The following is a 12,332-nucleotide window of genomic DNA, read 5'->3' as shown; positions in this document are numbered from 1 at the left end:
CATCAAAACCAGTAGCTGGTGAATAAATAATGCAGAGCGCATAAGAAAATGTGCTTTATACTGAGTCAAACCATTGGTCTTCACCAGAGGCCTGAGCCAATATGTGCCAATGCCATATAATCAGCCAAAAAATTTAACAATTTCTCCTTCATTTTCAGGTGATGGAGTGAAGGAAAGGCAGATGAGAAATTTGATTTAACAGAGACTTAAAGGCAGATCTATCTAAGCTGCAATCTTCCAAAATAATGCATTGCAACCCTAACAAAAATATGTTAACTTGGATTATTGACTATGAACCTGAGTGCCTCTGCTTTTCAAAATATAAACAGCATATAAACATCTTCTCAACTGTATATTAAGATATATTAAGACATGCAATTAGCTAATTAATCATTATTTTTTCAACTATATCCCAAGACACTCAAGCCAGGATAATGGTTCTTTACCTCATTTTGTCCTCACAACAGGAGTGTGCTTGAATCTCATCCAATGAGTTTCGCACCTGAATAGGGATTTGAGCCAAGTCCTAGCCAGAACCATCAACTGCTTCATCACACTGGCAAAGGACTCTCTGACAGAAACTTTAACCTTTTGGTTAAACTACAGTTCCCAAACTACACGGAGGAAGCCATGACTGCTAAAGTGGTATAAGAGTCTTTGGTGTGGATGCAACCCAAGACAGAATCTCACCTGTTATGTTGATGTATACTCTGTCACTGTAGTTTGAGCATCGCTGATTGAAGTCTAAGTCTGATTGGAAGCAATAGGTACAAAAGTAGATCCCTCCATCAGTTCGTTTAGCATTGAGAATGGGAAATAAAATACTGCCTAGTTCCATCTTCTTGATCTCACAGTTACCCCAAGAATCTTCTCTCAGCAGAGTGATTTCTGCCATTGGGCTCTCTTCACTCTTACAGCGGATGGTTGCATTTTCCCCCAGGGCAATTATTTCATGTGAACTCACTGAAATGGAAGGTTTGGGATAGAAATGCTCTGAATGGGAAAGAGAAGAAGAGGGATGTTTAAGGGCTGGTGCAACTCCAACATTCAGCAGAAGGCAGAACTACAATCTTCTAGGAATGTAATATAGAAAGAGAATGAGAGAGAAGATGCATCATTTCCTTCTGGTTGAAGATGCAATAAATTTGACCTGCACTTTAGTATCATTTGTGAAACTGGCACACCAAGACGGAGCTGAGCCCTCACCTGTTATGTTGACGTGAACTCTGTCGCTGGAACCTGAGCATTTTTTAACTTGGTCTTGAATGAAGCAATACGAACACAGGTAGATCCCTCCATCTGTTTGCATGGCATTAGGAATGTGAAATACAGTACTAAATGAATCAGTCCTAGAAAACAAATGCCCCGGAGTCCCTTCCTTGGAGAAATAGAAAGTTGCTTGTTCACGGTATTCATTTCTACAGTGGATGAAGAATCGTGTCCCTGGGATGACGAGAGGACTGGGACTCACAGAAATGGAAGGCTTTCGATAAAGCTGCCCTGCGAAAGAGAGAGAGCTGATATGCGGAAGGTGGAACATCTGCAACTGTATCACTCTAAAAAATAGGAAACTTTTTCCTGCTCTTGGAATATCTGCTCACCTGGGACAGAGAAGATGAGTGGCAATGCCATATGCAACAGCCTGACTCTTGTCGCATTTGGCAAGAAGGGGGGCATTGTGGCAGGAACAGAAGTGAGGGGTGTGCAAGGAGTGGCACATTCCCATTTTGCCTCAAATGGTGACACAGAGTGGCCCCCTCCTGTCGTTATGCAGCACCCATGTGCTCCGTGGGGTTGTCTGCAGAGACATTCCCACCTAGCAGTGGCGTAGCGTGGGTTATCAGCACCCGGGGCAAGGCAAGTAATTTGCGCCCCCTAACCCGTGGATTTGCGCCCCCTAACTCGTGGATTTCCCTAACCCCCAGATGTTGCGCCCGGTGCGGCCGGCCCCCCCTGCACCCCCCACGCTACGCCACTGCCACCTAGGCATATGTAACCAGCTGCAATCACGCAGAATCCTTACATGTGTGTCCATGCAGTGGATTCTCTGCAGACAACCACATGTAGCATGTGATTCTTGCCTGAAGGAGTGGGGACATTAAGGTTAGAGCTTAAAACAAGAAACTGCTTTTCTTTCAACGTAAGTATGCCCTGCACATGAATAGGTCTAAAGATAGAACAAAATTCTCACCTGTTATGTTGACATAAACATTATTGCTGAATTCTGAGCATGTATTTTCATTAAAGCAATATTTGCACTTGTAGACCCCACCATTGGGTTCTACATGTTTGGCATTAGAAAGGGGAAAATCTGTATAATATAAAGCAGTCTTAGAATCCACAGCCGCTGAACTCCCTCCTTCCTTGACAAGGTAGAAAGTTGCTTTTGAGTTAAGTTCATTCCCACACCGGATATAGAAATCTTCACCTAGGATGACCTGAGGACTAGGTCTCACTGAGATGGAAGGCTTCCGATAAAGCTGTCCTGGGAAAGAAAGATAACAGGAGTGAGATTTGGAAAGCAGAGCAGTAGTAATGGGAGACTTGTAGTAGACTTGTATCAGGGTACAAAAATCCACAAAAGTGTGGTACGTATATTTATCAGTAACATTTTCCAGTTGACATATATCTATATTTTCACATATTCCTCATCACCAAGCTGTTTTCAAAAGAAGTAGGAATCATATTTTGAGCTGAGCAACAGCTGTAGGGCCAACAATATAGCCTTCAACCAATGACTCACTTCTGAGATAGCAGAGGGGGGGGGAGGGCTCTTTAACTTCCCCTTCCCTGTTGATGTTGGAGGAGGACAGGGTGGAGAGGAAGTAGAAGAGTCCAGAACCTGAGGTCCTTTATTTGCTCACTCTCCTGCATAAGCCAAGACACAGGAGACAGGCAGGACAGCGTCTGTTGCGATTCATGCACCCGGGAGGCAATGAAAGAGAAGATTCTCCCTTAGTGTCTGGTGATGTTTACAGTTGGAGGGGCAGGACTAAGGATCCCTGTGTCTAAACAGCCCTTGCACCCAAGAGAAATAAACTGAAGTGGATAACTGGGAGGACGGTTTCCTTGACAGGCTGTATAGAGACAAATAAATATGAGCTGTACAACTTTTCTAGAAAAAGAGGTACCGGAACTCACCATGAAAGCCTCCCTTGTTCTCTGATCATGGCAATTGCTCCCACCTAATAGGGCTGGAACTGAGTTCCGACTGAAAAACAGCGCTGAATATGAGACAGAGAAAGTTTGGCAACTCCCACTTATTGTCTACCATGAGAAAAGTAGTCCTGGTTGGAGGAGTCTACGGCATTTAGTTCCCATTCTTCTCACCCCCTATTTTTATCACCATTCTCACGGCTGGCTGACACTCACCTCTGGAGATCTGCCACTGGCTGGTCAGCCAACACCCTAGAAAGGAGAGGATCCATTTAGAGTCAAGATATCTGAGCAACAGAAATGGAAGCCGGGCCTCCATTCTCCCAGGCCTGCTCTTGCAAACACTCTGACCCCACCGCCCTCCAAGGACTTGTGAGACCAACCTAGAAAGAGGATGCTGGAAGGGAATTTCATGGTGTGGCTTCTGTAGCCAGCTGTTTGTTCCGTTTGCTCCTAATTCTGCTGTCTCCCGAGTGAAGGTCTCAGCTGGAGGCTGTTGCCGCTGAAACCCAGCAATGTTCTGTGCTGCAGCTCTTCCACAGAAGAAATGACTCCTCTCTGATCGGCCAGTGCTGTTGTCCTTCTTCTGTTCTCACGGCTGCCTGACCAACCACATCCCTTATTAGTTTTTTCATCTATCTGATGGTTGCAAAACCAGAGGAAGTGAAATGCTGAGTGTTTGGCGTGGAACACAACTCCTATTTTTAATTTTTCTAGTTCTCAGAGAGAGAGAGCATCTCAGTAGTATTGTCGGGGCAAAAGAAATCTAGTATGCCCAGTTGTACATCATGGCAAATTCAAGCTCTGGTCACTTACTGCCTCCTCGCCAAAGATATTGTGCCTATGCTGTCACTTTGGACCCTCTTGGTCAAAAAGGACATTTAAGGAACAATTAGGAGACCTGGTGGTGTGTCCCTCTGTACAGACTCACAGATACATTGTGAGTTGTAAATTTAAGCTCCACAGAGGCATTGGGACTGCAGTTATGATGGCTCCCCACTGCAGAGGAACGACCAGCCCCCAAATACAGTATTTGGCCCATTCATCAATCTGATTTCTGTTGGGTGTGAAATGTTTAAAGACAGATTTGTTTTTTCACCTCCCAGGTTTCTCCTCCTATCTTTTTATTGCCCCTGCTTAGAGGAGCTCATCATGTGAACAGACTCTATTGAAACGGTGGTTGGTTGGTCCTTGTGAAAGGCGTGAAGAAGCCACGCCTGGATCTGAGCACTTCTCCAACAATGTGAGATATTTGTCTGTTGCCCGTGCTTCTTACTAGGGGGGCACAGTTTGCATTTTGTTAAAATAACCCTGCAGTAACCCAAAGATTCATTTGGATTTCCCATCCACAATTTCTAGAATGGATAAAAAAATGGGGGGGGGGGTTACATCCCAAAATTCAGGACAGCAGAGGAATTTCTACCCCCTTTTTTTCTTTCTTCACTAGTTTTTGCCATTGCAGCAGCAAGTGTAGCAAGTCTCCCAGGGCACGCCAGAGTGTCTGGAAGGACACTCCTTCCCCTTGTACACCCTTCCACATGGTCACATACACCAGCTACATGATAAACTGTTTATGACAAAAAAAATAAACCTTGTCCCTTGCCTTTGCCAATTAAACTAGGGATATTTCATTTCATTTCCTTCAGGGGATATGCACTAGCATTCTTCCATGCTGGCTCCACACAACAGTCTTCTGATCCCATACCCCGAAAATCCTCTCATTTTTGCTGCTGGATTTCAGGAGCTGCTTTCTCACTGAGGGTGGGCATTTCGGAGTTTGCCAATCACAGTTGAAAGCAACAGAAAAGCAATTACCTAACTCACAGTCACATTGGTTTTAGATGGACAGGTATGCTTTTTACTGATTTTCATTTGATACGGTTACTATAAGAGATAATAAAAAACAAAGCAAAACACCCAGACAAGGAATAAAATCATAAGTTACAGAGTTAATACACATGATTCACTTAGTTATTTCAATGGGTTTTCTGTGAGAAGGGCTTAGCTGAAGAGTAAGTTAAGTGTTCCAAACTCAGGGCCGTCTTACCCATAGATGCTGGTGGTGTGGGGTGCCAGGGCGCCAAGTTTTGGAGGGCTCCAGGCGAGAGTCCGGGGAACACCGAATGAACGCCCTGAATGAGCGAGGGTTTCATGTACTGCTCCTGCCAAGCGTTGGCTCAGTTTTTTCCTTTTTAGCCTGCAGGCGCCGAATTCTGCAGAGTGCCAGAAGGTGAAAAGGGAAGAAACCGAGCCAATGCTTGGCGAGAGCAGTGCACGCACCCTTGCTCGCTCAGGGCAGGCCCGCTCACTCGCCTAACCGGTTGAGGTGCAGGAACGCATGGCACCCCTCCTGCTAGCTGTCTTCATCTTCAAGCTGGGCATCAGGCACCACGGATCTCCACAGGGCTGGCTCCCCCGGCCCGCTCGCTGCCCTCACCCACCTCCACCATGCAAGCACTGCACCCGGAGCCTCCGCCTGCCGTGGCCACCACAACACGAAACAGCCAGCTGAGCTGGGAGGTGCCTCATCCAGCCTCTGCCTCTTCCCTGCTGGAGAAGCTGCCCCCCAACCGTTGCCCTCCTCCTTCAGCCCCACAAAGCTAGGTGCGTCACAGGCAGCGCCGTCCCTTCCCAAGAGGCTCCCTCCGCTGCTGCTGGTCTTCCCTCCCTAAAAAAAGGAGGTTGACAACTCTGGGAAATGGGGGGGGGGCGCAGGGATCTTTGCACCACGGCGCCGGATATGCTTAAGACGGCCCTGTCCAAACTTTTTTAAAAAGCTCAAAAAAAGCGCAGAAACAGAAGCCTCTAGTATTCTCTCTCTTTTTTTTTTAAATGATATTTATTAAAGTTTCCAGAATAGAAAAGAAAAAAAGAAAAAGGAGAAAGATAGAATTTACACTTAAAACCTTAATTTCATTAACATCTTTCCAGGACTTCCCCCCCTCCCCCTCTTGTATTCCATTTCCATTAGATTAGTTCCACAAATTCTTACCCCAAATTTTAAAACCTTATTATAATTATAATTAGCCCATTTGTTCAAAATTAATTTATCTTATTTAACCATTTCTCTTTATATTTTTTATACTTCCCTAAGATCGACCCCAGTTCCCTTCCACGAATTCCCCTATTTTTATCACACAAAGTAAAACAAGAGAAAATAAAAAGATATAATTTTACAGCCTTTGGGTTCCAAATCTCCCTCCCCCCTTTCCCGGTTTCGATCTCCAAAGTCCATCCATCTGTCTACTGCCGGCCTGGAGATCCCACGTCCATGTCTAAATCTCTCTCAATTCCACTTTGCCGTCTTTTTGGTAGTTTTTAATTTCAAAAGGTCCAATCTTAGAGAAACTCTCAGAAAAGATCATTCTTCTTCCATCCAGACCTCTATATTTAAGAGTATAACTCAAATTCTGTTTCTTGATCCTTTTAAAGTCTGGATGTCCCAAATGTTCCAACTTTGAGTTTAGTCCAGTTCTTATTCCTCAGGTTTCTTTTTCTGTTCCGCTGCAAAAACCTTCTAATTCAAAAACTTCTAATTCCTCTACAGAGGCTTTATTCATTCAGGAACATAAGCTTACGTCAAGTCCCTTCCTTTCTTCAATAGATAAATCCATTGTCTCCTTTAGTGTAGAAACCTCTGTAGACAAAATAATGCTTCGTTTTTGCAGCTTTCCCAGGAGATAACAAATTCTGTTCAGTTCCATGAGTATTTTTCCATTTGCCACCACTCTTGCAATGTCCCAGAACTCCCTCTAGAGGGAATATGGTAACTTAGTTTCTTTCCAGATCAGACCCAAAAGTTAAATAACTTGTTGCCCTTGTTTTCAATAATTTGTATCCAAATTGTAACGAATCTAACCAGCAAAGACATCGTAACAAAGTTCTCTTTTATTCTCCTACTTTGACAGCTACTTTGACAGCTGTCAAAATTTCTATGTCTCTTCACCAGTCTCTCATAACGGATCGCTCCCGGTTCCCGGGGGGTTACATTTTAGCTCTCACAGACCACTCTTCTCCTCCAGCACAATTACTTGTAATTTCCCTTCGTGAAATTAACTTTTTTCGAATAAACAAATTCTTCTCTCGATCTTAGTTGTCAAATCCTTGCGTTAAAACATCTACAACGGGGGGGGGGACTTCCTTTTTGCACCTCCCCCGCTCGCTCCGGATTCGTAAAACAAATTTTTCCTTTTAAGTCCGATAAGTTTACTCACGGGTTGTTCTTTTTAATCCAAATTTTCAAAAGAAGAAGTCGGTGCTCTCCGCCGAATAGCATGCGGCTTCACTAGGCAGGGGAAGCAGTGGACTCATAGCACCACACCCCCCCGTCACCCGCTCCGCAGCCTTTAAAAAGGCTCCTTCGTGGGTCGGGGGGGCGCAAACGGTGCCCGCCGAGTCACCAAGTCCATGGGCATCACCGCCCATGGTTTTTGAGGGTCCCCGCGTCGCCGGCGCAGCGGGACCCGACCCCTGCCCAGCAGGCTCCCTCCGGAGCTCAGAGGGAGTCCGCCATTCGGTGATGGCGCCGACCCGGAAGTCTCCTCTAGTATTCTCACCCCACCCCAGCCACTTCCAAAACGGTTCTTGGTGTTATCACAGAATAGAAATTTGGCCTTCAGATGAACAAGAAATGAAACCAGTCTCTATGGGATTCCTGTGGCTTTGCTTGTCTCAGATGCCTCATGGAAGGGTCTTGACTTGTGGAACTGAGTCAAGACAGAGCTTCTCAGCCTTGCCTGCTGCACATGAACTCAGCCACGATCAGCACCAAGGAAAGCAGGACCAAGCCAGCAAGGCCCAGGCGGATGATGATCTCCATGGATGTAGAAGTGTTTGCTGCAGAGTGAGACAGAGAAGAGTTACTACTCAGTTGTTGGTTGTGATGAAGGCAGGGTGAGGAGGGAGATGGTCTCAAGGCTGCGGCCCTCAGCATACTTAGCCCCATTGAGTTCAGTGGGACTTCCTTCTGATTTCTAAGAACATAAGAACAGCCTGCTGGATCTACCTGCCAATGGAAGCAGTCTTCTAATCTACTCCACTTGCCTAAAACCAGACTAGAACCAGAAAGATGATACAAAGCATACTAAGTCTGCAAGCAGTGGACCAACTGACAGCTCCACTAATAAGATGGCAGGTACACATGTTGCGTTTCAGTTTTTTATGTCACTGCAGGAGCATCCAAAAGTGGTCAGTTGATGATTGGTCATTTGCTGGGTGTTCTGTTCAGAATTACTGGTCCATAATGTGGGCTTGAAATTTCATTGACCAATGGATTGATTGGGTGGTCCTGGCTGAAGAGAGCAGAAGGTCAGGATCAGCACTGCCTGGGGGTCAGCTGGGAGGTCCAGTAACTTGAGCTAAAGTCAGTTCTCATTAAAAAAAACTTTATTTTTAAAAACAAGACTTTGTTAAAAGCAAAAACTTCACATGATTACACAGTTTAGGACTGCTCAGAAGCCAAGAAAATAACAAAATATCTTATCTAGCTGGCTGAAACAAAACACGCAAATCGTAGCAGGCTGAGCAGGAAAGCAAAATTCGATCTAAGGTCCGAACAGGCACTGATCATCCCTTCAGGATGAAAGCTCCGTCATACCAGCCCCACCCAGATTTAAGAGAGTGCTAATTATGGTGCTCACCCCCTCCATCCCATAGGAATCAGCACCTGTTCCCACCACAGGTCTTTGATTAACATTCAGCACTGGTCTTGAGACCTTAATGAGGAACATCTGCATTTGAGCTCAACATTCCAGAATTTCTAACAACCTCCCATACGACCCACAAGCTAGCCTTAAAAGGGACTATATCAACAAAGGAAGTCCCATACAGCATATAATACGTATTGTAAAAAAAGGATCAACAGCACACGTACCATGTTCTGATGGAAATTTGACCAAAAAAAATGCAGTAAGAGTTAGGCAAATCATATACAGTGGTACCTCGGGTTACAAACACCTTGGGTTACAACACTTCGGCTTACAGACTCCACTAACCCGGAAGTAGTACCTCGGGTTAAGAACTTTACCTCTGGATGAGAACAGAAATCGAGCGGTGCGGCGGCAGTGGGAGACCCCATTAGGTAAAGAGGTAGCTCAGGTTAAGAACAGTTTCGGGATAAGAACAGACCTCCGGAACGCATTAAGTTTGTAACCAGAAGTACCACTGTATAATATATGCAAGACATGCATTCCTATTTTGCACAGCTAAGACTGCTATCCTAATCCTTGATCTCATGGATGGGTTTGGATCGAACAGACATCCCTGTCCACTGGCCTCCTCTGCAACCATGAAAATGTTGTGGAAGCAAAATTTTTGCCAGAGAAGGTTCCTAAAGCAGGCTGTTTTGAGGGTGGGGCAGAACTGAGCCAATCATGCAGTCACTAAGAGGAAGCTGGACAATAAAGCTTCCCATAGATTGACTCCCAACCCCCTAAGATTGAAGATTAATGATGAGACAGTGGGGTGAGGTGGGGTGAGGAAAAATCACAAAATGAATTATTGGAATCAACCCCAGAGAAAATAGCAGCAATAGTGTATTGCTGGTTTACATGCAAATCACCAACAAAAAGACACCACAAGCAGTAAACAACAAAAACATGGAGCAAGCCTGAAAAATCTTAGAATAAAGGGATTTAAATGGTGGAATAAGTTCATGGTGGTGCTGGCATTGTGTCATACACAGGGTCATACACAGGTGACAGGGTTTAGTGAGCAGGAAGAGTCTGGGGCAGAGGGCAGTTCAGAATTAGAGGCAGAAGAGGGAGTTGGAGAGGGGCCAGGAGACAGAGAGGCAGGATGCTGTAGAAGTCAGGGAATCCATCATTTACAAGTGTTGAAATGATACCCAACTGTGACTTGAAGAGGGAGAGATACCTCCTTTTAAAACTAAGGAATGGTAGAGCCAGCACACTTTTCCAATTTCATTTACAATTGCAGCAAATACAAACCTGGATTAGTGCAATCTGTGAAAGATGCATACAAGGATTAAGACAGGATCTTACCCGTTACTTTGATGTGTACTTCATCACTGTAGTTTGAGCATTCTTGAGTGCTCTTGAACTTTAAGCAATAGCTACAGCGATAGATGCCCCCATCTGATTCTTTGGCATTGATAATGGGAAATAGAACTTCTCCTGATCCCATCTTCTTGCTTTCGTAAGTATTTGAAGAATTTTTTATGTGTAGAATAAACTCTGCTTCTTGCTGTTTTTCTGTCTTACAGTGGATGTCGGCATTTCCTTCCAGAGCAATCACCTCACCTGGGCTCACTGAGATGGAAGGTTTGGGAGAAGCTTATCCAGGGGGAGAAAGAGAAAAAGAGGGATGCTTAATCCTTTGATCTTACACAATAGTCTGGCTTTGTAAAATGGGAAAGATTTGCATGTATTGCGGAATATAGAAAACCACGTGCAACTCAGAGTGTGAATATTGATAGGCTGCTTTTATGCCATTACAGTGGTACCTCAGATTAAGTACATAATTCGTTCCGGAGGTCCATACTTAACCTGAAGCTGTTCTTAACTTGAAGCACCACTTTAGCTAATGGGCCCTCCTGCTGCCGCCGTGCCGCTAGAGCACGATTTCTGTTCTCATCCTGAAGCAAAGTTCTTAACCTGAAGCACTATTTCTGGGTTAGCGGAGTCTGTAACCTGAAGCGCATGTAACCTGAAGCGTATGTAACCCGAGGTACCACTGTACTCAGGAGATTATTTGGCCGAGAACACAGGTGAGATGTGACTCTTGTTAGGGAAGGGCAAACTGCACAGCAGAGATGCCCTGTGAGAGGGACAGAACCTATTGGGGTAGGATTGCTGTGGACCCTCCATTGTAGGCTTCAGGGTGTATAGTAATGTCCATTGCCTTGTCCGTTGACTAGGGCCTGGGTGTGTGACAAATGGAGTACAGAGCAGGGGATTATATGGTGTGCTACACAATTTGCATTCCATTACGACTATGTTTACAGAGAATGCATTTAAATACTTGTGGACTGTCTGGATGCAGAGGAGAGGTGGGGGGCACCATCACTCCCCAAAGGAGCCCCCATGGGAAGATGGCTCAGAGCCAGGGGACTGGTGGTGGGACAATGATGAGTCGTCAGAGGGAGGAAGAGCCGACTGTGAGGAGGAAGGGTCATACCCAGGTGACAGGGTTTAGTGAGCAGGAAGAGTCTGGGGCAGAGGGCACTTCAGAATTAGAGGCAGAAGAGGGAGTTGGAGAGGTGTGGGGCCAGGAGACAGAGAGGCAGGATGCTGTAGAAGTCAGGGAATCCATCATTTACAAATGTTGAAATGATACCCAACTGTGACGTGAAGAGATACCTCCTTTTAAAACTAAGGAATGGTGGAGCCAGCACACTTTTCCAATTTCATTTACAATTGCAGCAAATACAAACCTGGATTAGTGCAATCTGTGAAAGATGCATACAAGGATCAAGACAGGATCTTCTTACCTGTTACTTTGATGTGTACTTCATCACTGTAGTTTGAGCATGCTTGAGTGTTCTCGAGCTTTAAGCAATAGCTACAGCGATAGATGCCCCCGTCTGATTCTTTGGCATTGATAATAGGAAATAGAACTTCTCCCAATCCCATCTTCTTGTTTTCATAAGTATTTGAAGAATTTTTTATGTGTAGAGTAAATTCTACTTCTTGCTGTTCTTTGGTCTTACAGTGGATGTTGGCATTTCCTTCCAGAGCAATCACCTCACCTGGGCTCACTGAGATGGAAGGTTTAGGAGAAGCTTATCCAGGGGGAGAAAGAGAAAAAGAAGGATTCCTAATTCTTTTGATCTTACACAATAGTCTGGTTTTGTAAAATGGGAAAGATTTGCATGCTATTGCGGAATGTAGAAAACCACGTGCAACTCAGAATGTGAATATCGATAGGCTGCTTTTAGGCCATTACTCAGGAGATTAGTTGACAGAGAACACAGGTGGGATGTGAGCCTTGTCAGGGAAAGGCAAGCTGCACTGCAGAGATGCCCTATGAGAGGTGCAGAACCTATTGGGGTAGGATTGCTGTGGACCCTCCATTGTAGGCTTCAGGTTGTATAGTAACGTCCATTGCCTTGCCAGTTGACTAGGACCAGGGTGTGTGACAAATGGAGTACAGAGCAGGGGGTTGTATAGTGTGCTACACAATCTGCATTCCATTACGACTTTGATTACAGAGAATGC

At 45.1% G+C, this 12,332-nt stretch overlaps 1 protein-coding gene across 2 annotated transcripts in view; it reads right to left on the bottom strand.

Annotated features, from left to right (window-relative positions):
• LOC309327821 (immunoglobulin superfamily member 1-like) overlaps positions 1–12,332 on the bottom strand; it is a 70,408-nt gene that overhangs the window by 42,693 nt on the left and 15,383 nt on the right. Inside the window, exons 8-9 of one of the 2 annotated variants that reach the window (XM_081837346.1) lie at positions 11,606–11,896; positions 10,158–10,448 (exon numbers count right to left, since the gene is read on the bottom strand). In XM_081837346.1, the coding sequence (XP_081693472.1) occupies positions 10,158–10,448; positions 11,606–11,896 (582 nt within the window). The remainder of the gene's footprint in view (positions 1–10,157; positions 10,449–11,605; positions 11,897–12,332) is intronic. The other variant, XM_081837347.1, reaches the window with a different exon arrangement.

Source organism: Podarcis erhardii (assembly GCF_964252035.2).
Source record: "Podarcis erhardii genome assembly, chromosome: 13".
Taxonomy (NCBI): Eukaryota; Metazoa; Chordata; class Lepidosauria; order Squamata; family Lacertidae; genus Podarcis; species Podarcis erhardii.
Note: the sequence above shows the minus strand (reverse complement) of the source record. Positions and strands in the feature narration are given on the sequence as shown.